We start from the raw sequence: 25,141 nt of genomic DNA on the forward strand, positions 1-25,141 counted from the left end.
ATGTATCTTGCTTTCATGTCCTGAATTTTTTACCAGCTGCTTTCTCAGAAGTAGCATCATGAACCCCATGGAGCACATACACACAAACACATGAACATACAGTCTGGCAGAACTCAGCTGTGATGCTTTCTGCATAAAGTGTGAGTGTAGGTCTCAGGGTAGCTAATTTTTCCATTTAGGGCTCTGAGGTGCAGTGGCGTTGTTGATTAGCTCTGCTGCCTGCGCTACAGTTTGATCAGATAAAGTTTAAAGTACACTGTTTTTCCCTTTACACTTAAGGCCATTACTATTTCATCTGAGAAGGCTTTTTGTCTTCTCTTTAGGGGGCTGGATCAAAATCTGTTCTGCCTTTTAAACTGCCGGCTTTTTCAGTTGCTTACAGCACCAGACTTAATCAAAGAGTAAATTCTCCTGCCATTGTCTTTGGGTGAAATGTTAACTGGACTCCTGTAATGTGATGTGTCTTATAGACATGTCTCCAGAGATTTGACTTTTCAATGAAAGAGTGAGACTGACTAATAATTAGGTTGAGTTCACCTGAAACTGCCCCCTGTGTGGCCTCTACTTGTACTCCCCCATCAACAACAAACCTGAGTTTGTTATTTATACCATACAAGGACATTTGGGTCATACATCTGACATGTATTACAAATATGGAACATTCTGCCAAACTGGTTCAAAGTCAGAGTTGAAAACACATTTCAGACTTTGAACTGACTTGAACTTAGGTTAAAACCCATTTACCTTGTGTGATCTAATCCCTTCATTCTGTTTATTTTATAAAAACAAACGATTAAACATTCCATGTTGTCACTACCAAAACAATCATAACTCTGCCAAAAGTGTACCAAAGTGATAATTTTAGGTAATTATGAGCATAACTCTAAAACACATGCCAGTTCATGGCTAGCAAACACCAATTTGTACAGTTGTACACATGTGAAACCATAATATTTTTACTAAAACACAAAAAAAGGTTGCTTAATTGCAGAAAGTATGTTTCAGTGGTGACTTTTTAATGATATATGCTGATTGTTATGTATATATCACATATATCAAGTTATTTTTAATTTGATAAATCAAAGATTTTCAACATTAAAAGACACCAAGAGGATCTGCATACATTAAATTGTAAATATTATTTTCAAATTTAGGGTTTTGGTGCAGTCTATAAATAGCCTATAAATTCATGATTTTAAATATACACTGGGTTCAAATAGATTATAACTCAAGATTATATCTCACAAGAATATCTCAAGAGATTTATATTTTTTTACTGAGCCATACAATTTGAATTATTTTGGTAGAATGGTCCATATAAGTGCAGCTATTTAATAACAATGTCGCCCATGTTTATTTTCATACATGCAAACTCTGCGCCTTTTTGCGAAACATGTTGATTTGAACACTGACCAAGTTATTCGTCTGAAATCATGTCCATTTGTTGAGCTTTTAGTTTTGGGAAGTGGGAGTGAGGAGGGCTGGGGAAGTCTTTTTTCAGCCAACCCATGATTAAGTATTTCAGTAAAAAGTGAAGAAAGCCTCTGTATGCCATTATGGAGCCAGTAGAACTCAGATGGTGGGCAACATTTGTAGAAGAGCCTCGTTTCATAACACACATGGAGGAAACAGTACAATTTTTGACTCATATTTGCATAGTTGTTGAACTAAATAGTTCTACAGCAATTATGTCTGTATAGAATGCCCAAGGTCTTTCATATTAAAATCACTGAAAATGTTCTTCTAGAAATTACGCAACCGGACCTGCTACAGGAAAATGATTCCATGAACTTGTCCCCTTTTGTGTTTTCATTTCTGGTGGTATATATATGTAAGTACCTATGTGTAATAGTAATACATTCCATGTGTATCATATATATGTAAGTATGTATATGTAATAGAACATTTCTAAACTTGTTTTTTTAAAAAGGAATGTTTTGCTCTTCTGGTCATGCCAGCAATCATGTCATTGGTTAGATATAGCCTCGTTCTAAACAGCTGCACTGCACACACACATTCAGGTGGTATTTATGCTCTCAGCTTAATAACTGAGTGTAATGCATCTGAACCGAAAACTGTCCAAGCAAGTCAAGTCAAGATGCCTTTATTGTTACTGGCACAAGTACTGCAGGAGCATAGGACTATGCATGTTTCAACCAGGAACTATATGAGAGATCTGCTATTTCATGTTCATTTATCCTAAAAGCACTCTTCAGCACATTTGGGTGTAGCAGGCTGTATTTTGCTTGTAAATATATTCCATACTGAGTGTAGTTCATTGATTGATTACGCCATTGAAAAAAAGCTGGAAATAGCTTTGTTTTTATCAAGGGATCCATCAGTAGAGCATTCCATCCAGTTGAATGAAAGGGCTATAGTGATGGAGTCATAGCAACATATAGAGCACAAGCAGCTGGGCTTCGGGGTAGAACTGTGAATTTTGTAATGGTCACACTAGGATGATGCATTAACAGTGTTAAAAAAATGAGTGGCATTAACAGCTTTTTGCATTTAAACAGCACTTCTATATACAGGGTTCGGTTTGTATCAGGATACAAAAAAGTATTAATATTATGTGTTACAATTCCTGTAAAAAATAGGATGATTACCACACTGTAAAAATTGATTTGACAGTCCAGCGTAAAAAAAAAAAAAGGTTTGTTTTCCCATGTTTCACCCGAATAGTGCTACAGAATCTCTGCAGTAACAACACTCCATATCTCTTCAAGATATTCGAAGGGGCTCTAAATTGATTTAAAGTATTTACACTTAGTTTCCATATGTGAACAGTTCGTCTTGGGAAGTTAAGGGTGTGTTTACATACTACATCAACGTCTCTTGTTTCAAAAAATTATGCAACATATTTTAGCTCTTTATAAAACGCCAGACGTTTAGGATCTTTGTCTAAATATGTTGGTAAATGTAGACGTGGAGTTGGTTAGATGTGCATGGCAGTCAGATCATGATTGTGAGTCTTCAGCAAACAGGTGGTTTGTCATTAGTGTGTGTGAGAGCTGTGTGAGTTCTCCTTATTCTGTAAGTCAGAGTGGTTCAGATGCTGGCTTGAGCTCTGACTTTAAAGCCTTAAACTGCAGGCTTATAAATCAGCAAATACTGTAAAACTACGATGTAAATTCTGTCATTGTGAGAATGAAGAACTGAAGTGAGAACCCACATACAGACCCTTAGAGTCACAGGGCTTAAAGTTTTACCCTCGATCAGCATGATGAGGAATAGAGCCACTGTTTGGTTACTGTAGGTTCTGACTCTCTCTCTCTCTCTCTCTCTCTCTCTCTCTCTATTTTTATTAAGCATAGATATACATCATTGCTACCAGAATTAAACTTTGTGTTCCCCCCAAAAATTGTAAATGGCAGAAAAAAACATTCTAAACTTTTAATGTAAGTTATTCTATCAAGACTGTATTCATTTCTTTTTTGGGTTGGACTACAGACAGGCCAGTTTAGCACCTGGACGTCTTTAATACAGAGTCTTGCTGCAGTAATATGTACAGAATACAGTTTGGCATTGTCTTGCTGAAATATTCAAGGCCATCCCTGAAAAAGACATCGTCCGGATGGCAGCATATGTTGCCAAAACATGTATATATCATTCAGCATTAATGGTACCTTCACAGATGTGCACATTACCGGTGCCATGTGCAATAATGCACCTCCATACCATCAAGAATACTGGCTTTTGAACTGTGAACTGATAACAAGCTGTATGGTCCCTTTCCTCTTTAGCCCGGAGGACAGGTCAGACCACAGGACACTTTTCCACTTTGCCGAAGTCCACTTTAAATGAGCTCAGACCCAGAGAAGGTGGCAGTGTTTCTGGATCCTGTTTTTAGATGGTTTCTTCTTTGCATGGTAGAGTTTTATCACTTTGTATATGCAGTGATGTTCACAGTGGTGTTCACAGAATTTTGGAAGTGTTCCAAAGCCCAGACAGTGATTTCCAGAATAGAAACGTTTGTTTTTAATGCAGTGCTGCCTGAGGGTCCAATGATCACTACCAGCCACTACTGGTTTTCAGCCTTGTGCCTTGCATACACAGAATTCTCCAGATTCTTTGAATCATTTATTGAAATTATGTATCCTAGATGATGAAAAGTTATTCCCAGAGTGGTGACCCCTCCTCATCTGTATTTCTGAAAGTCTCAGCCTATTCGAGATGATCTGTTTATGCTCAGTCATGTTACTAATCTCTTGCCAATTAACCTAATTAGTTGTAAGATGTTCCACCAGGTGATTTTTTTTAGCATTTTACGACTTCACCATCCATTTTATGTCTTTTGTTACCCCATCACGTATTGCTGGCATCAAATTCAAAATGGCATATAGTTGAAAAAACAAAAAAAAACAATAACATTTCTCAGTTTCAATACTTGATATGTTGTCTTTGTGATGTTTTATAATAAACATATTTAAACATATTATCTATAAGGTTTAAATGGTTTGCATGTCATTGCATTCTGTTTTTAATTACATTTTGCATAGCGTCCCAACGTTTTGGAGAACAAAGTTGTATATAATATTGTTGTAGTACTCAAGTGCAATTTTGGTTTCAATTAAGTGCTCTCCATTCTTAGCACTTTTTCCATAAGAGCTTCACTTGCATTCAGCAGAAATACTAGTGCTATCATAAAAAGAGTCCCATGCAGTTCTACAGTGCTCTATGTATGCATATTACTATTATCATTATCATCATCATCATTGGTAATAGTAGCGGCTTGTGATGGCAGAAGACATAGCTAATTAGCATTGACTAAGTGTGCTAAGTGTACACATATTAGTTAAAATCCATACTTGGGACGAAAAATATACATTTTTTTCTACCAGCCCCTCTTGAAGAAGACCACCTGGCTAATAGACCCCAGAATATTTTAATTTGAGACACCTTTGAGACACCTGCTCTACATGTTTAAATAAAATCTGTTTGCTGCCAGTTGACGGTCTGATTTATCTCTTCAGTGATGGTGTAACTGGACATATTGGCAGGTTTTAATTTAATGAGTGGTGGTGATTCTGAATCAGTTTTAGAGAAAGAGTACAGAATATGACCTCACCATCATTGTGATGTTGGAGTAAAACTATGAAATTGTTTTTTCTAATTAATAGTCACTGTCACTACTGGACTGAGAATGGTCCACCACCCAAATAATACTTGTTCTGTGAGGGTCCATGGGGGTCCTGACCACTGAAGAACAGGGAAACAGATGGACTACAGTCTGTAACTGTAGAACTACAAAGTGCACCTATACAGTAAGTGAAGCTGTTGAAATGGACAATGAGAGTAGAAACAAGGAGGTGATCATTTTATATATATATATATATAAAATATATAACACTTAAACAACACAATATAACTCCAAGTAAATCAAACTTCTGTGAAACCAAACTGTCCACTTAGGAAGCAACACTGATTGACAATCAATTTCACAGCTGTTGTGCAAATGGAATAGACAACAGGTGGAAATTATTGGCAACAAGCAAGACACACTCAATAAAGGAGTGGTTCTGCAGGTGGGGACCACAGACCACTTCTCAGTACCTTTCTGCCTCTGGCTGATGTTTTGGTCACTTTTGAATGTTGGTGGTGCTTTCACACTCGTGGTAGCATGAGACGGACTCTACAACCCACACAAGTGGCTCAGGTAGTGCAGCTCATCCAAGATGGCACATCAATGCGAGCTGTGGCAAGAAGGTTTGCTGTGTCTGTCAGCGTAGTGTCCAGAGGCTGGAGGCGCTACTAGGAGACAGGCCAGTACACCAAGAGACGTGGAGGAGGCCGTAGGAGGGCAACAACCCAGCAGCAGGGCCGCTACCTCCGTCTTTGTGCAAGGAGGAACAGGAGGAGCACTGCCAGAGCCCTGCAAAATGACATCCAGCAGGCCACAAATGTGCATGTGTCTGCACAAACGGTTAGAAACCGGCTCCATAAGGATGGTATGAGGGCCCGACGTCCACAGATGGAGGTTGTGCTCACAGCCCAGCACTGTGCAGGACGCTTTGCGTTTGCCAGAGAACACCAGGATTGGCAAATTCGCCACTGGCGCCCTGTGCTCTTCAGATGAAAGCAGGTTCACACTGAGGGCATGTGACAGACGTGACAGATGCCGTGGAGAGCGATCTGCTGCCTGCAACATCCTTCAGCATGACCGGTTTGGCAGTGGGTCAGTAATGGTGTGGGGTGGCATTTCTTTGGAGGGCCACACAGCCCTCCATGTGCTCGCCAGAGGTAGCCTGACTGCCATTAGCTACCGAGATGAGATCCTCAGACCCCTTGTGAGACCATATGCTGGGCCCTGGGTTCCTCCTAATGCAGGACAATGCTAGACCTCATGTGGCTGGAGTGTGTCAGCAGTTCCTGCAAGATGAAGGCACTGAAGCTATGGACTGGCCCGCCCGTTCCCCAGACCTGAATCTGATTGAGCACATCTGGGACATCATGTCTCGCTCCACCCAAAAATCACGCCACGTTGCACCACAGACTGTCCAGGATTTAGTGGATGAGGAGGAGATCATTCAGGAGACCATCTGCCACCTCATCAGGAGCATGCCCAGGCATTGTAGGGAGGTCATACAGGCACGTGGAGGCCACACACAGTACTGAGCCTCATTTTGACTTGTTTTAAGGACATTACATCAAAGTTGGATCAGCCTGTCGTGTGTTTTTCCACTTTAATTTTGTGTGTGACTCCAAATCCAGGCCTCCATTGGTTAATAAATTTAATTTCCATTGATGATTTTTGTGTGATTTTGTTGTCAGCACATTCAACTTTGTACAGAACAAAGTATTCAATGAGAATATTTTCATCATTCATCATTCATTCAGATCTAGGATGTGTTATTAGAGTGTTCCCTTTATTTTATTGAGCAGTGTATATATATATATATATATATCCACATTGTAATAAGCTATCAAACCAAGTGTATGTCTTTGCGAGGTGAACTCAGATCAGTGTGAGCTGAGTCTGTTTTACTCTCTCTGTGTGGCATCCTGCTGATGTAAGCCAGGGGTTATGTAACCGTGGAAACCAACGCCACCCATCTGCCTCCTGACCCCTGGCTCAGGGATCAGAGTGGATCAGAGCAGAGACAAGGGGTGTGTGTTTGTGTGTGTGTGATAAAGTGAGTCAGTATTGAATGAATATAAGTGTTTGTGTGTGTGTGTGTGTGTGTGTGTGTGTGTGTGTGTGTGTGTGTGTGTGTGTGTGATTTTGAGCTAGTTTTGCTTTGCTGAAACAACAGGGTGATTAGTGGTTTAAGTCCAAGCCATGACAGCATTAGAAACAAGTGTGTTTGTAGGTGTGTGTGTGTGTGTGTGTGTGTGTGTGTGTGTGTGTGTGTGTGGCTTGCTTGGCTGGAGATGTAGCCTGTAATGAAGGTTGTATAATTTCTGAGCTAGACCATGACGGCTTAACATCTAACGATGAGAGCATGACTGATGGATGGTGTGTGTGTCTGTGTGTGTGTCTGTGCATTTGCACATGTGTGTGTGTACATGTATGGCTGTGAATGCTAATGTAATGCACCAGGACTTTTTCATAACCATCTATTAAAAATAATCAGACAGTAAGCTGAAATCCTCTTACTGCTTAGCAGAGCACGCACACACACACACACTCACACACACTCAGGACTGTTTTGACTCATTTCTGGACTGTGGAGGCTTTTCCTTCTTGTTTCTGTGTGTGTGGCAGGAGTTGAGGAGGTGGCTAGAGGTAGTATTAGGGTTAGACTTATAAGAGAGTTCTTATTATGTGTAGGTGCTTAATAAATATAGGACATAATATTATTACATGAAGATTCTTGCAATTACAGTGTATAATATATGTGTCATATTATTCTTACAATTACAGTATACACTGATCAGCCTTGGCATTAAACCACCTCCACTTACCATATTGGTCAGGTGTGTCCAATCCTGTCTAGAGTGGGTTGGTGTTGCTGCAGCTTTTCACTCCAACAAAGCAGGAGGTCACCTGATGAAATGTTTGAAGACTAAGACCAACTGATTAAAGAAGTGGAATCTGGTGCTTCAGCTTGTTTGCAGTGAAAACCTGCAGCCACACCAGCCCTTTGCGGGTAAGATTGGACACCCCTGATATGGGGGCATTTTGTACCTCTCCAGTTTGTCTGCATACTTTGCCATCATGTCATTTATATGTATATACGGAAAGCTGTTTAGCTTTTAAAACTTTTTTCTTGTTATCAGGAATTCAATTTACACAAAAAATGTAATAAAAAAAACATTTTACTAGTAAGAATTTAATTTTTACTATTAAAAATAGAATGTTTACTAGTGATAATTCATGAATTTCGCCGTTGATTTTAATGGGGGAAACAATTTTACTAGTAGGAATTTTTAAAAAATAGTAAAAATTTAATTTTCACATGTAGAAATTTTAAGTAAAAATGGATTAAAAGCTAAAATGGCTTGCCATAGTGTGAATTGAATTCCTGATATCAAGAAAAAAAGGATCAACAGTTAAATTGGCTGCCATATTAATATCTAGTCGGAAGAAAACCTTATATCTCCATTTTTGTCGTTTTTCAGTTTTTGACATCAATTGAAAATAGCTATTGCCCTTTACATTTTGTGTAAGCTTCATGAAAAATGGTCCAAAAGTCCAAAATTACTTTGAAAAAGATCTGGTTCCATTGATTAACATTAAAAGTAGTTTTTTTCCTTCTCCTGTAAAGTTCTAATGTTGGAGATACAAGGTTTCCTACTGACAACAGTGATAAGAATGTGTGTATAAAAAGAAGTCTGTGTGTGTGTGTGTGTGTGTGTGTGTGTGTGTGAAGCAGGAGGGTTACGGTGTGTCTAGAGATGTAAATGAGGTGTTAAGTGTGTCTGTGCTTCAGTAGTGTGTAGTGCTCATGCTAATTTGAGCAGCTATAGTGAGTGATCATGTCCTGCTGCTCTGACTCATGGCCTGCAGACGAGAGGTGTGACTGACTCTGACACACACACACACACACACACACACACACTTTCTGTCTCTCACTTACACACCAGCTAATTCTCATACACAGTTTCAGCCGGTGTCTGCCTCTCACTCTCGCATACACACACAAACACACACACAGTCTCTCTCCTTTTCTTTCTCTTCCTCTCTCTCATTATCTCACCTTCTCTCTCTCTCTCTCTCTCTCTCTCCCTCCCTTCCCCTCCCTCTCTGCTCTCCGCTTTGCTCTGCAGGCGTTTGCTCAGTCTCTGCGCAGCCTGTGTGTTCAGTGCATGTGTGTGTGTTTGTGCTCGCAGCTGCTGTGCGCGAGTGCGTGTGTGAGTGTGAGAGCGTGTGTGTGAGCCTGAGCTGTTCTGTACAGTGGTGAAAAGGGTAGTGGATGTATCGAAGCTGAGCTCTGAGAGTGTTAGGAGGAAATACAGGAACGAAAACACGACACTGTGCTTTGAATTGACTGAGCCCTACAGTGCAGCTCCACGAGGAGGCTGAGCCCCAGTGTGCAGCTCCACCTGGAGGCACTGCTCCAACAAGCAGCGTCACTACTACAGTCCTAAGTCTGGGAGGCACTGCTGACGAGTAAGTGTGCTCTTACTGTGTGTGTGCGTGCATGTGTGTGTATGCACATGCAATTTCCTATATGTGTGTAGTCACTTGTAGTTTTACACTTGCCTCAGAGAGTGTGTGTATTTGATTACATTTGATTACCTTTTCATGTGTGTGTGTGTGTGTGCGTTCTTGTGTGTGTGTGTGTGTGTGTGTGTGTGTGTGTGTGTGTGTGTGTGTGTGTGTGTGTGTGTGCGTTCACGTGTGTGTGTGTATGTGTTTATATTGAAGCACTTCGACTTGTGCACTTCCCTTTTAGAGCGAGGGGAAGGAAGAGAGAGAGAGTGGGGAAGAGCAATAACTAAGAGAGAGAGAGAGAGAGAGAGAGAGAGAGAGAGAGAGAGAGAGAGAGAGAACAGATAGAAAGAGGGGGAGAGAGAAAGAAAGAACAAGAAGAAAAGAAAAAAGACAGAAAAGAAAAGAGAGAAAGAACAGAGAGAGAGAAATGCAGAGAGAGAGAAAGAGGTGAAGCGGCAGAGGAAAAGAACAGAAAGATGGTGAGAGAAAAACATCGAGAATCAAGAGAGAGGGAGGAAAGAGAAAGAACTGAGAGCAAGAGGAGGGGAAGAGAAAAAGAGTGAGAGAGACAGAAAGAACAGAGAAAAAGAGGGGAAGCAGGAGAGGAAGAGAACAGAGAAAGGTGGTGAGAGAGAAAAATGAAAAAAGAAGAGAGAGGGAGGAAAGAGAGAAAGAACTGAGAGCAAGAGGAGGGGAAGAGAAAAAGAGTGAGAGGGACAAAGAACAAGAGAGAAAAGAGGGAGAGAGAAAGAAAGAGACAGGAAGGACAAACAGAGAACATAGAAAATGAAAGAAAAGAGAAAGAACAGGAAGAAAAGAGAGAAACAACCGACCGAAAAAAGAAAAGAGAAAGAACAGAGAAAAATACTGAGAGAGAAAGAAGGGAAGACAGAAAGAAAGAGACAGGAAGGACAAACAGAAAAAAATGAGAAAAAGAAAGAAAAGAGAGAAATGACAGACAGAAAATAAAGAAAAGAGAAAGAACAGAGACAAATACAGAGAGAAAGAAGGGAAGAGGAAGAGATAAAGAACAGAGAAAGACTGCAGGGGAGAGAGAGCGAGCAGAGACCCAGAAAGAAGAGTGAGAAGGAGGGGAAGAGAGAAAGACCAGGAAAGAGAAAAAAGGAACAGAGAGACAAAAAGAAAAGAGAAAGAAACAAAAAGAGAGAAAGAACAGAAAACAGGACGAACAGAGAAGAGAGAAAAATAAAGAAAAGAGAGGATGAGAGAAAGAACAGTCAGATGGACAGAAAGAAAAGAGATAAAGAACAGACATATGAAGAAAAGAGAAAGAACACACACAGAGAGAGAGAGAGAGAGAGAGAGAGAGAGTGTGTGTATCTTAAATAGTGATTTGAACTGAATGCTGTGTCACATTAAGTTGGGCCAAATCAATAGAGCAGAGAGCGGAGAACCTTTATTATTGTAGTGTGATAACGGCCTTCAGGTCTCACACAGCCTCACAGTGTGTGTGTATGTATGTTTATGTTTGTACGTGCGAGTGTGTGTGTGTGTGTGTGTGTGTGTGTGTGTGTGTGTGTGTGTGTGTGTGTGTGTGGCGATAGTTCTTTGTGGTTGTGGTTGACTCTGTGTGTGCAGACAGAAGGGGGTCTCACTGCAGACCTGTGTGGGAAAGAGAAGAATGAGAGAGCAAGAGAGAGAATGAGAAAGTGAACAAGTGCAGCCAGACGATCGTAATCAATCCTCCTGCATGTGGTGGAGGGGCTCGTTTGTCTTGCCTCGTTTTTCTGCCTTTCCATCCTCTTTCTTCTCGCTCGTTTTCTGCGAGAGTGTGTGATCGTGCCTTTCCTGGGAGTTTCATCATTCTGAATAGTGAGAGCTTAAGAAAAGGCAGAAAGAAAAGAGCAAGTCTGCTGTCTGCTGTCACTGGAGTGAGTGAGTCAGGGAGAGCATGTGTGTGCGTTTTCTATTATCTATACTTATAAAAATCTGTTGAATAATTAATACAAAGCTGTAAAACAGATGAACAGAGCTGTGGATGATTCTAAAACAACTGCATGCACTTAAAATAATATCCATATTGGCCGTAATTCTAGAGTGAAAAACTCACTTTAATACTTTAAAGAGTATTTTTTAAGGCTGATTTAGACTTGTGCATCTGAGGACATGTGGGGACATCGTGCGCACACGTTTGTATAGGTGTCTGTTAGTTTACCTGCATGTAATGTGAACACAGGACCGTACCTAGGATTAGAACATTAGTGAGGCCATATTGCAGAGATGAGATGAACTTTACACAGTGTATAAACCTCAATGCCTAATACATTTACTATACTAAGCTAATTTCTGATCTCCCTTATGTTTATCACCATATAACTCTGTAATTTTTTTACCTACAACTTTATTTCCCTCCTCTCTTCCACAGTCTGCTACTACTATTCCATAAACTGATTTGAGTCCATTTAGCTTAATTTAGCTGATTTAGTTACTTATTTAACTGAAAGCTAAAAAATACATGCTGAAGCCTCTACGAATCATTATACCAAACTGATTTAAAGACCCAGTAGAAACACTCTCCAGACTTTTAACTGACATTAGACTAAAATTCTTTCGCTTTGAGTGACGCTATAGCTTAATCACATTTATTTTTCATTCAGGTACTTCATTGAACATTCCTATCCAAACAATCATAACAGTACCGAAACTTTGCTAAATGTTTCTGGAGTGACAATTTTACCAATTTTTGGCTATAACTCAAAAATGATAGTATATGGTAAACAAACACAGCTTTGAGCAGTCATACACACACACTATTAGAATACTGATATTGAAACAAATACAGTTTTATAGTTGTAGAAAATGTGTGTTTCAGAAGTGACTATTCTTAATGTTACACACTCATTTTCAGCTTGTGGGAAACGCTCACAATGTGGTCATGAGGGACAGGGATGCAGTCTCACTTCCTGCTCTAAAATGCAGGGGTGTGTCTAAAATAAGGCTCAACCTATAGACTAAAACTTTTGTTTCGGTTGTGACATGAAAACATAGGACAGAAGTTGTTTTTTTTTATTTAAAATTTGAAGTTAGCTTCTTACTGTCTTAACTGTTACTAAGTGTTTAAACAGATCATGTAGCACGTTTCTTTTAAATGTCTCAGGTCTGAGTAGTAGTTGTTTTTTTTTTTTTTAACTTTACAGTCTGAAGTAACTCAGTGGAACATATGTTTGTAATGTCAACCAATCCTGAGGCTGCTCCACTCGATTTTGTGCCAATTCTGAGTGAGAGTACTGTTTGGGTCTCCTCATGTAACACCGGGGAGCGAGGAGGTGGATGCATATGTGGAGATAAGCGACGTATATTATGGGCAAATCCAGGGTCATAGTCTAAACGGTCTAGGGTCAGAGAGCCAACACGGTTTAATCGGGGGGCAGACATGACAGAAACCAGAATCAAACAGAATAAGCAGAACAGTACAAACAGAGCAAACAACAGTGCATAGAACAGTACAAACACCAATACATCCAACACCAACAAAGACCAGCAAACACAAGGGGCAAACACAGGGCTTAAATACAACAGGGCTGATGAGTGACAGGTGGAAACAATCAGGGGTGGAGTCATGAAACGAGGGGGCTGGACCAAAACGAATCACATGGGCTAAACCAAAACACAAACATATGGACAGGACAGGGAGGGGCCAATTGTGACTTCTCACACCCTTAATGCTACTAGATGGCCAGTTAGTATTTTTTTGACACACACAGCAGGATTTGCATAGCTGAGATTCTGGACAGTGTGCTTTGGAAGTGTGCTTCACTTACCTGTGAACCCCTTCCTTGGGTCTGGACACGGATATGCTCATCTTTGCAAAATTATATTTGAACCTTTAGATTTGTAACAATTCTAGAATTCTTTATAGTAGTTTTTTAGTTTTTCTTTTGTAGCTGTATAGTATGTAGCAGCTTCTAGTAGTTTTAGAGCTGATACTTCTGTCATTCGACTCAAGTCCTATTTTTGTTGGGGGGGCTGTACTATTACTTTTTGACAATACATTCTAACAGTACTTTGACACCAGCATGGGTTTAGATTACTCTACACCTCTGCAGACAGTCTGGAGATACTGTAGTAGAGTGGAAGAGAGAATAAAGGAAATGATGGAGGGGATTTTGAGTGGTTTTGGGGTCAGACAGGAACAGGATGCCCTTTCTACCTCACAATGCCGGGCCGGTTCCTCACATTGCAGTGTGAGAGCGAGTGAAAGAGTGAAAGAAAGAATGAGATAGAAAGAGAAAGTCCCTGCGAGGGCTGCTGCCCTTTGTAAACACCTACTATTTACACAGAGCAGGGTGCACCATTTGTAACCATGTGACTCATGCCGCCTCCATATGCTAAGAAAATTGTCATAGATATTGTAAAAGTTGCGCACTAACCTGCTTTCAGGTTGTATTTAAAAAGGTGAAGGTCAGAACCAATTTTTATCCCAGACTTTCTGACCTGTTACTGACCATCACTCTTACTTCTCTTTCAGTGAATGATGGTAGATAATTCTTCAGATTTCTAAAGGCAACTTATATTAGGTAGTCACCACTTTGCCCGTAGACATTTCTTTACATCTTCAACAATTAGTTGTATCGCAGAGATTAAAAGGACAGTTCCAGTTCTACAACTTGGCCACTTCAGACCTACTTGGCAAACACACGCAGGTCAGGTGACAAATTAAAGGAAAGGCAAACATAACGGGCAGGTTTCACAAAATCAGATTTAACATGGCATCAAGAGCAAGTAGCACGGTGGTAAACTGTTTGCTCATTCACTAGCGTGTTTCACTGCTTGTGTGATGTGAGGCGTGGCAGCACTTTTCCTTAATTTGCATGCACCGGTAGCCTTTCGTAAGGCAACGCAATCTATCATGAATGCTGGCTTTTGAACCGTGCACTGATAACAAGCTGAATGGTTCCTCTCTTCTTCAGCCCAGAGGACACAGTATCTATGATTTCCTAAAAGAATTAAACATTTTGATTTGTTAAGCCACAGGACACTTTTCCACTTCGCTTCAGTGCATCTTTAATGAATTCAGGCCCAGAGAAGGCGGCAGTGTTTCTGGATCCTGTTTATATATGGTTTCTTCTTTGCATAGTAGAGTTTTAACTTGCATTTGTGGATGCAGTGACGAACTGTTCACCGACAGTGTTTTTCAGAAGTGTTCCTGAGCCAATGCAGTGATTTCCACTACGCCATAATTTTTTGGGAACAAAGTTGTATTTTTCAATTTACAAAAGATTCAATTTAGACACATAAAATTATATTTTCACTAATAATTTCTAACCAGTCAAAACTGATTGAAATATGACATTTACTACTTATTGGTTTGCTCTGCTTGTGCACTACAACTCACTGTAATCCCTTAATGTTTGTTTTTTTTCATGTTCCCTGATTTTGACAGTTGACCCCTGTTCATGTTACATTTGCAGCCTTATTTTTATGTCTGCCGTTTTTCTGTTGTGCACATTGTGTTCTGTTGTGTTCTATAACCCAGGGTTAAAAGGACACAGTTGTGCTACTTAACACCATGGTGACCTTATTTACCTTGCTGCACCATACTTTGCATGGTATAGCAGTGTTACCACTTTGTTTTATGAATCTGGCCCAAAATGTCTTAGTAGGCTTGTAATGTTGTGATGTAAAATGGACCATCATAATGCAAACATCTTTTAAGCCCCTGTTCGTATTTCGTGAAGAAAGGTGTTCCGTAAGTGGAAGGCTTTATCTGCTTAACAAGCATATCAGGGCTGATTGAGGACATGGACTGATATTGCACAGTAAAAGAAAACCTCTTAAAAGAAAACTGATCATCAGACCAATATAACAACTCAGCGCTGTCTAACATGTCAGTAAAAAACTACTTTTAATGGCCCTTTGTTACCTGTGGACAGGGGCACTGTCATCCTGGATGAGACCCCTATCCCAGGACAACAATGTTGCCTCACAGGGTAAAGGTGATCAGTCAGACTAACTTTGTATTGGTTTGCAATAACAAAGTGGACCCAGACCATGTCAGCAAAATGCCCTCACAGCTTAACCGAGCTACCAGACCCCCTCACTGTAAGTGTCAAGCACTCAGGGCTGTACTGTTCTTTTGCTGTACACGCATTCGCCCACTTGTGTAGAATATAGTGAAAGATGACTCATTTGACTACATCACGTTTTTCCACATTGCTGTACATCAGCCTATTGTTTTTACAAAGCTGAGCTCTCAAATCTGCATTTGCTCTTCTGGTTTTCCAGTTTTGTCTTGCACCAGTGCACAAAGCATCATGCTCACTGAAAGGGCCCTTTCAACCACAGATTCTAACCCTGTTTATTGATGTCTTTCCCATAGATCTAAATGCAGGTGCCACTTTTTTCTCTGCTCCAGTTCTTTACATAAGGCAAACTGCCAAATATCTCTAAAGCCTACTGTCTCCAAACTTCTGGTTGTCAGCTTGTAAGTGTGTTGGTGTGTATGTCATAGCGCAACTGCTTTTTCCACGATGCTCCGACCTTCGAACTCGAGCTTAACCGCTGTGTTATGACATGGGACTGACCCTGTTTAACAGCGGGGAATTCTGTTGTGTGACGACAGAGTGCCCTTTGATCTGGTCAAGAGACATGTGTGTGTGTGTGTGTGTGTGTGTATGTGTGTGTGTTTGTAGGAGTGCGACCATTGCATTTTCACTCTTAGCTCTGACTTGCTGTAGTGCGTACACACACATTTACACTCAGTTTTCAGTTTACATTCATATTTACATACAAGTTCTAGCTTCTTTTACTTCTTTGACATCAACAAATCAGAACAGATGCCAAAAAACTGACTGTAGGAACAGTATCAACTTCTCATCAAATGAAAACATGATACAGTGTCTCCTACACACTTAAAAAGATGGTTCTTCAAGGGTTCTTTACTAAAGAAAGTGGTTCTATATGGAACTATGAACACTCAAAGAACCATTTGCATAATTAAGGAGTTATTTTCGTCTTCAAGGGGTCCTTCAGATTGATGTACAGGCTTGACAGTGTAACAGTAGAAGAACCATTTTTGGTGTCACATAGAACCCTTTTCAACATGGTTCTATATAGAATCATCTACAACACAAACTGAAGTGAATCTGAAGAACCATACTAACTTTTCAAGAATGTTCTTGTTGTTCACACTGTTCTAGAATTTTCCTTTTACTGTTGCAGAATGTTCTCCACCAGTTGCAGTCAAGAACGTTCTCCTCATATTCACATTGTAACAGATTAATGGGGAATGTGCTATAGATGATTCTGTATAGAACATTTTTGAAAAGGGTTCTATTGTATGTGGCGCCAAAAACGGTTCCTCTGTTGTTACAGACTTGATACTGAAAAGAACCTTTTTTGGTGCTATAAAGAACTCTTTTCAAAAATGTTCCATATAGGATCATCTACAGCACATTATCTGTCAATCTGAAGACCCATCTAAAGATAAAAAGAACTCTTTAGTCCTGGAAAGGGTTCCCTGAGTGTTCATGGTTCCATATAAAACCATTTTCTTTACTAACGAACCCTCTCAAAGGACTTTCTCTGCCTGGCTCAATAAGCTGTGGGCATCAAAAATGTATATTAAATTTCACATTGGCTTTTTTTATTGCCGACAATAAGTGTGACTTTTAAAGGTTAAGGCACTGTTGAAGGATCTGAAGGAGACAAAAAAAGCCCAAAAGATTCTCCACAGTTAATCTTGAAACGGGGAAAATGGCAATGATGCAGTATTGCTTTGGAAATTGAACTGGAAAGATGAATCCTGCATATTTTACCCACTTCAGCCTTTCCAGTGTGACTGAAGGGGAACGGCTGCTGATGTGCAGTTTTATATCATGACTTGTAGTGAAGCGTCTGAGCGTGCAGGCGTTGTACACATGCTATTTTAGTGAGTGTTCAGACAGCGCAAACACTCCAGAAGACAGTGCAGCAGCTTCGTTGGCTTTTCAAACGCCTCACGAGAGCGGGCCGAGAATAGTGGGACGGTTTCAGAGGGGAGAAATAGAAAGAGGACAGGAAAAAACAAAGCAGAAAAAGAAGCAAGCGGTTTTTCAGAAAGAAGAAGTTTGGGTGGTCAGACTTCATTACAGCTTATCTACAAACTGTGTGGGGAAATTCATTTGAAGCCAGAGCTACGATTAGGTTTGGGGCTGAAAGCAAGTTTTGAATTGAAAATGAGTACTTAGGTTAAAGTTTTAGGTTGAGATTAAGGTTTGGGTTGAAGTGAGAGCTAAACAACCCAACAAACTCCAACAAGATGCTGATGTCAGAACAAAACCTTGTATCTCCAGCTTTTCAGTTTTTGACATAATTTGAAAATACCTGTGGCTCTTTACATTGTTCGTAAATTTCATGATGAATGGACCAAAAGAAATTACCCAAAAAGGCTTAGAAAAAAGTCTGGTTCCATTGACTCACATTAAATGGAAAGTAGGTTTTTTTCCTTCTCCTGTAAAGTTACTGTTTTAGAGATACAAGGTTTTCATCCCACAACAGCGACGTGCAGATGTGTGTGAATGTTAAGAGTATGTAGAATGTTCTCCTCATTCACACTGTTCCAAAATGTTCCTCGCAACATTTTACAATGTTCCACCATTCTAGAATGTTTATTCACAGTGTTTAATAGTATTTTCCTGATTCACACTGTTGTAGAATGTTGCTCACCCTTCTGAAGGTTGTTTAAGCTGTTCTAGAGCATTTCCCTCCATTTACACGGTACTTTTTCACCAGATTCATGCTGTTCTAGAATATTCTGATCCCATTCACACTGTTCTAGAATGTTCTCCTCCCCTTCACACAGATCTAGAATTATGTCCTTTATTCATACCATTCTAGAATGTTCTCCTCCATTCACACTGTTCTAGAGCGTGCTCCTCTATTCACAGTGTTCTAGAATGTTCTTTGCACCATTCTACAATGTTCATTAATGGTGTTTTAGATTTTTTTCTGATTCTGACTGTTGTAGATTATTCCTCTCCATTTTGAAGATGGTTCAAGCTGTTCTAGAGCATTCTCCCAGTTTACACTAGTACATTTCCACCTAATTCATGCTGTTCTGGAATGTTCTTTGCCATTCACTTCTTTCTGCAAAGTTCTAGAATGACGTTCTTTGTTAGCACTGTTCTAGAATGTTCTTCTTTATTCACATGGTTCTAGAATGTTCTCCTCTCATTCCCATGGTTCTAGAATGATGTCCTTCAGTTACACTGTTCTCAAATGTTCTCCTCTCATTCATGCTGTTCTAGAATGTTCTGTATGCGGTTCTAGAATGTTCTCCTCCCATTCATGCAATTCTACAATGATGTCCTTCCCTCATTTTGGTTTGTCAGTTCTTTTTTTGAGTATTTTAAGATTAACTTTGTTCTGTCCACAGGGTTGGGCCAGTGTGCTCTGGTCCTCACAGTGTGTGCTTTCAACTGAGGATGTCCTGACTTTCAGTTTCATTCATTTTCTTTCACTAGTGAAAGTATAAATTCGTAAACATGCACACTTTCTTCTCTCTATACTGGATATTATTTCCAGAGAATGCAGTCAGTGCACTCTACCCTCGTGTTCCTATGGTAGTAGGTTAGATTGCATGCTTTATTAACAGGATTGACAGATTAACAGAACAGTGTAAAGCAAACTGTTGTTAAATAAAAGTTTGGGAAAAACCTGATGCACAAACTTACACAGAGTCCTGTAAAGCGACTGCAGTGCATCATCCACACTATCCAAATAAAGTGTTAACATCTGGATGGCACAGAGAGTTTTTAAATAGAGTTGTTAAATAAAGAATAGAGTTTTAATTAATTTGTAAATATCAGGGGGGTTCCTCTATTTATTGTGTGCGTGTGTGTGTGTGTGTGTGTGTGTGTGTGTGTGTGTGTGTGTGTGAGAGAGAGAGAGAGAGAGAGAGAGAGAGAGAGAGAGAGAGAGAGGGAGAATATAAGATAATTAGCTTCTCAGGCTGACTACAGTGTGTCCTTGTGTCCTTCCACTCACACAGCTGAACAATGCCAAACCCTTTCGACAGTTACAGTGTGTGCTTTTTTGCATGCTCTCTCTCTCTCTCTCTCTCTCTCTCTCTCTCTCTCTCTCTCTCTCCACATTTATTCTTTTGTTCTTTATCTCTCTCTCCACATTTATTTTTTATTTCTCCCTCTTTCTCTCCACATTTATTCTTTCTCTCTCTCTCTCTTTTCTATTTCCACCTTCCTTCCCTGCTTCTCTCTTTCTTTCTCTCTCTCTGCATTCACATTTATTCTTTATCTCTCTCTCTTCTCTTGCTATCTTCCCTCCCTTCTCCTATCTCTTCTCTCTCTCTCTCTCTCTCTCTCTCTCTCTCTCCTCATTTATTCTTTATCTCTCTCTCTTTTCTATTTCCATGATTCCTCCCTCCCTCTCTCTCTCTTTCTCTCTATGAATATATCTTTATCTCCCCTCTTCGCTCCCTCCTCTTCTTTTCTTTCTTAATGTCTCTCTTCCTCTTTTCTCTCTCTTTGTCTCTTCTTTCTGTCTCAGTCTCTTTTCACTTTATTTCTATTTCTTTCTGCTTTCTCTTTCACACACATTCACTCTCTGTCTCTCTCTCTCTCTCTCTTTCTCTCTCTCTCTTTCTTTCATGCTCTCTATCTACCACCCTTCTTTCCTTGTCTTGCTTGCTCACCTCTTCTTTCTTTTCACTCTTTATCTCTCCATCTCCTTCTCTTTTTCTGTTCTGCTCTCCCTGTGCTATTTCTGTCATCCTGTATGTGTGTGTGTGTGTGTGTGTGTTTGTTATTGATGTTCCTGGGTTGATCTTCTCTCACTATGACCTACTTTGTACGCTCTGACACGCCTTAACACACACACACACACACACACACACACACACACACACACACACCAGCTGCCAGGTGTCGCGTGTGTGTGTGTATGTGTGTGTGTGTAGTGATTACTCGTGGGTTTTGCGTAAGTACACTGCCTTTGTAAAGGAGATTTTGTAGCATTGACAGGTGTGTGTGTGTGTGTGTGTGTGTGTGTGTGTGTGTGTGTGTGTGTGTGTGTGTGTGTGTGTGTGTGTGTGTGTGTGTGTGTGAGAAATAGTTATCTACAGTCGTCCTGGATGATTGCCCTGCCGATTTTTCCCCAGGTGGACTATGATGACCTCACTGCCTGATTACTGTTCTGTCTCAGGCCAAAATGAGGCTGATCAGCTTTGCGTGTCCCAGCTTGATTTCTTGCGTCTAGTTGACCTTCTAACAGTCACACCAACACTGTATTACTGTATTTTCTAGGTATCATTAACAATAAAGACACACTCTAGTAATATATCAATACTAGTGTTAAAGTTAACATATTATTAATGCTTTAATATTAACACATTTTCCTAGTTTGACCTTTTGAACTGTTTGTAGTGCTAAGGGCCAAGTCAGTCTGCTGTTTTGCTAAGATAGAATCTGTCATCATAAGGTTTTAAAGTGATACCTCCAGCGCCTTCTGTGGACCACACTGGCCAGTGCTCATGGATAAATTGACAAACTGGGTCATTCTACAGAAACTTCCACTTGTTTATCTATCCATGAAAGTCACTGGTGTTACTGTTCGTCATTGGTGTTACACATAAGAAAACACCAGAGACAGGAACATCGGTGACATTTTTAATGAAGAATGCGTTGTACAAAATGTCTGCTACAGAGCATCAAACCTCACTTTATCAATCATGGAATATCCACTAAAATATGTCATTTAATCTATGTTTTTTACAATTACCGAGTAAAGTAGGTCACACCAGCGACTTCAACCAAAAGCTACCTATGAAATCATGAGCTAAATGAGAAAACTCAAATGTCACAGTGGACTTCCCATGTGCTTTTCTTCATAGATCCTCAGAAAATAGGTACACGGATGTCAAGTGATGTCATCAGTGTGACTTTTATTTCAAAATAAGAGATTTTTGTTACACAATAGCACTGGTGACAAACATCCTGGGGATCATATTTTTGTTATAAATTGTATAATATTTGTTTGTTTTCTGTATGTCATTTAAGTAACATATTTCATATTCATGTATAGATTATTGCAGTTAGAATTGCAGAAATACTTTTTTTTCCCTCATAATATGGCTCTCACCCTTTACACATTAATGTGAGGACAAGCACTTCTGTCCAGCTTGGGATTCTATATAACCTATTTAAATAGCAATGCTGCTGAATTGATGGTTCAAGAAGGTGTAATTGTCAAAGTAACTTCTTTTTCTGTTTTAAAATATAAATAAATTGTAACACTAACATGTTTTTCAGATATATCTGTAAATGCTAAGGACACAAAATTATATGGATGTTTCCATATAATGATTTAACAAACAGAAGCAACAGTAAAGTGGAACTCTGTAAAGTGGAACTTCCCCTCGAGAGCCTCCACTGTTACAAGCATCCACAGATTGAACAAGAGCAAGAGTCTACAAACAAAGTTACTGTTTAGGTTGAAAATAATTATAATATATTGAAGGAAAAATACGTTCTGATGAATTTTGTCCGCTTATATAGCTACGACAGACTTTTGACTTTTACGTCAATCCAACTTGACATTCGTCATAATTTTGCGCTGCTGAGACCTTAAATATTTGGGGTGATGCTTCTTTACCAGAGACCTATCCAAAACCCTTCATAATAAAAAGAATGTCCAGCATCTTTATACTTTAAAATGATCCCAAGGCTGCTTTACATTGTGTTCATAATAAATAAATAGTGTAAAATCTATGGATGAATAAGGATACAGTGTAAAAAGAAGTATATCAAACAAAACTTAAAATTGAAAACCATTTTTGTTTCATTTAAATGTCGCTTAAGCAGCAAAGTTCATGTAAGGCTCACGCTAATAGATGAATTTCCATGTGCTACTGTAGCTTGACTTGGCTGTCATGTGAAGAGTTTTTTTTAAAGGTGTTACCCAGCCCTCATCACACATTCATCAGAATGGCACACGTACTGCAGAACGCCTTACAGGCACCCTGCGCTCAAAGGCCTTATGTTGAGGAGAGATGGGAGAGGTTAGCCTCTATTATTAACAACATTGACACTCTGTGGAAGCAGAAATCTTGTCCCATGTTTAATCTTACATGCTCGCAGCTTCTCAGATTACACGCTGCTACGAGGCAAACATGACACTTTTACAAACAGTGCTGAAATATGTAACATGCTGAAGACTCACTAATGTCTAACACTGTTGAATCACATGCTAAGTGCAGTGAGGTTGCATGGGACTTCATGGTGCTGGTTGACTTTATAATAAGATATGCTCTGTATATTGTGGTCTGCTGTTGTCCTAAGAGGTGCCAGTGATCACGAAAGCATGGTGCACTTTGATATCTGTCCTATACAAACCTGATGGCAAAAAATCGGGACAGTAAATAAAATGCAAATAAAAACAACTTAGACAGTACAAAGACAAGATATTTAATGTTATATGTTATCAACATTGTATTGTTTATTGGTAAACATGTTCACTCTGAATAAATAATAACCAATAACCAATAAGTTGAGACAGGGTAGTTTAGGACTAGAAACATGGTGAAATGTTAAAAAATGTTTTTAACAGATGTTGCACTCAGGCTAGGATATAAAAGGAGCATCCAAGATGTGCCTTTTTCTTTGTGAGTGAGGATGGGTCGAGATTGCCACTGGCTAAAGTGCATCTGGAAAAAAAACATCAGTTTAAAAATAATGTTCCCCACATTTTTGGTATTTCATCCTTTAAAGACAAGGCCCATGACTTTCAATAATTCAGAAGGCACTGCATTACAAACCAGCACATTTCTGTGATGTAAATCACAACGTGGACTTTGACAAACCATTAATAAACACTGTCATCGCTGCCAGTTTAGACTGTACTGTGCACACTGGAAGTCACGTGTCAGCAACATTCAGAAACACTGCCGACTTCTCTGGGCTCAAACTCATCTGAAATGGATTGAGGCATGGTGGTTTTGTGGATTGTTTATGGAGATAATAGACAATGCGTTCTCCAGGCCCAAGATGAAAAGGATTCTGTATTGTTAATTCCATATTGTGTACATTTCAAAGTCCAGGGTCTGTAATGGTATAAGGGAGATATTGGTTTGTAACTTGCCTGTCTTTGAAGTCACCATTAGCACTGAACACGTTTAGGACCAACACTGCATTTTAGATGCATTTCTGATTTTTACTAGCTTTACACAAACTGTCCCATCGTTTTAAAACTGGGGTTTTTGCTTACTGACATAAGCAGAGACGTTCTGTGCAAATGTGACTTCTAAACATTTGGTCATTCACTGATCTTATTATATATAAACTGTGCTGTGCATTTTTTTGCCCTGCTTTTTGTTTCTTGACATCAAAACCAAAAACTGCTGACTCAAACCTGTTGAATGTAAACTAAGCATAAATACAACTCATTATGTGTTAGATTATATAGTTAGTCATATAGGCTAATTCTATTTAAACAGTTTATAAAGATAACAGTAACACCTGCAGACTTAAAGCTTGTTTGTTTTTTTTCTCTTGTCTTCCACAGAGCAGTTTCCTGGGCAGCGCTAGCTTCTCTGTAGCTGATCTTCTCAAGTCCAAGGACCAGCAGCTGTCTCTCAGCCTGAGGTGAGTAGGACTTGTAGTTCTTCAGCTTGGTCAGGTATCATCTTGTTTGGACTACAGCACCAGGGCTGCTCGGATGGATGCTTTGCACCAAAGACACTTTGTGTCCTCGTTTACTCAATATTTTCTGAAAACTTTCAAATTTGCTCTGTGTGACTACAAAAGGTAGCTGTATACAAAACCTTTATTTTTCACTTCATAGTCACTGTTCTGCAATCTGGGTCTCACACACAGACCAGATTTGGGGAAGTTTAAGTGGATCTTGGAGCGTTCCTCACCAAAACATCATCCCATATCAGGACGTGCTTGTGCTCCTCTTTCATCATTCGTGCCTCGTTTTTGTGTGCTTTGGAGTTGAATGGTGTGAGGTCTCTGAAGGCAGCGTCTGTCAGAATATCTCCTCTGATCAAATCCAGCGGAGATGACTGGAGTTTCTTTAGAGACCAGGGCTTGCAGATCCGCTATTGAAAGAGCTCCCTATTTACTTTGTGGCATTATTTTTGCTTTATTTAATCATTATTTTCTGTTGCAGTTGAGAGTGGGTGATGTGGCAAAAATACAACTTCATGATTATTTTTATATATAATATTTAGTTTTCCTGAGGTTTCTGAAAAAGTTGCAAACACCCCAACAGCACATTTCGAAATGAGTACAATGATTTTGTTTAATTATGCAGAAATAAACTACATAATAAAAAACAGGAGGAAAAACTAAGTAAGAAAAAGTAAGATATTGGATTAGTGGGCTGACATCTAATTGACTGCTTGATACTATTCAGCTTGTGCAGTTGAGTTAATATACACTGTTGGTACTATACACTGCATACTAACCCTTTATAATTGGTCTAAATTGGTGAATACTTCGTCTCTTTTATGATCCATGCACTTGAACAGTGTTCTAGATCTACTGCCCATACCAATGACACACTCTGAAAAGCATACTGTGA

The 25,141-nt window shown here is 39.6% G+C and overlaps 1 protein-coding gene across 8 annotated transcripts in view; it reads left to right on the forward strand.

Moving 5' to 3' along the window:
• inpp4b (inositol polyphosphate-4-phosphatase type II B) overlaps window positions 1-25,141 on the forward strand; it is a 578,351-nt gene that overhangs the window by 313,392 nt on the left and 239,818 nt on the right. For 7 of the 8 annotated variants that reach the window (XM_017717647.2, XM_037538633.1, XM_017717648.2 and 4 more), the window contains one exon: window positions 24,119-24,198. In XM_017717647.2, the coding sequence (XP_017573136.1) occupies window positions 24,119-24,198 (80 nt within the window). Of the gene's footprint in view, window positions 1-9,199; window positions 9,557-24,118; window positions 24,199-25,141 lie in introns of those variants that run through there. The other variant, XM_017717655.2, reaches the window with a different exon arrangement.

This window comes from Pygocentrus nattereri, chromosome 5, assembly GCF_015220715.1.
Source record: "Pygocentrus nattereri isolate fPygNat1 chromosome 5, fPygNat1.pri, whole genome shotgun sequence".
Taxonomy (NCBI): Eukaryota; Metazoa; Chordata; class Actinopteri; order Characiformes; family Serrasalmidae; genus Pygocentrus; species Pygocentrus nattereri.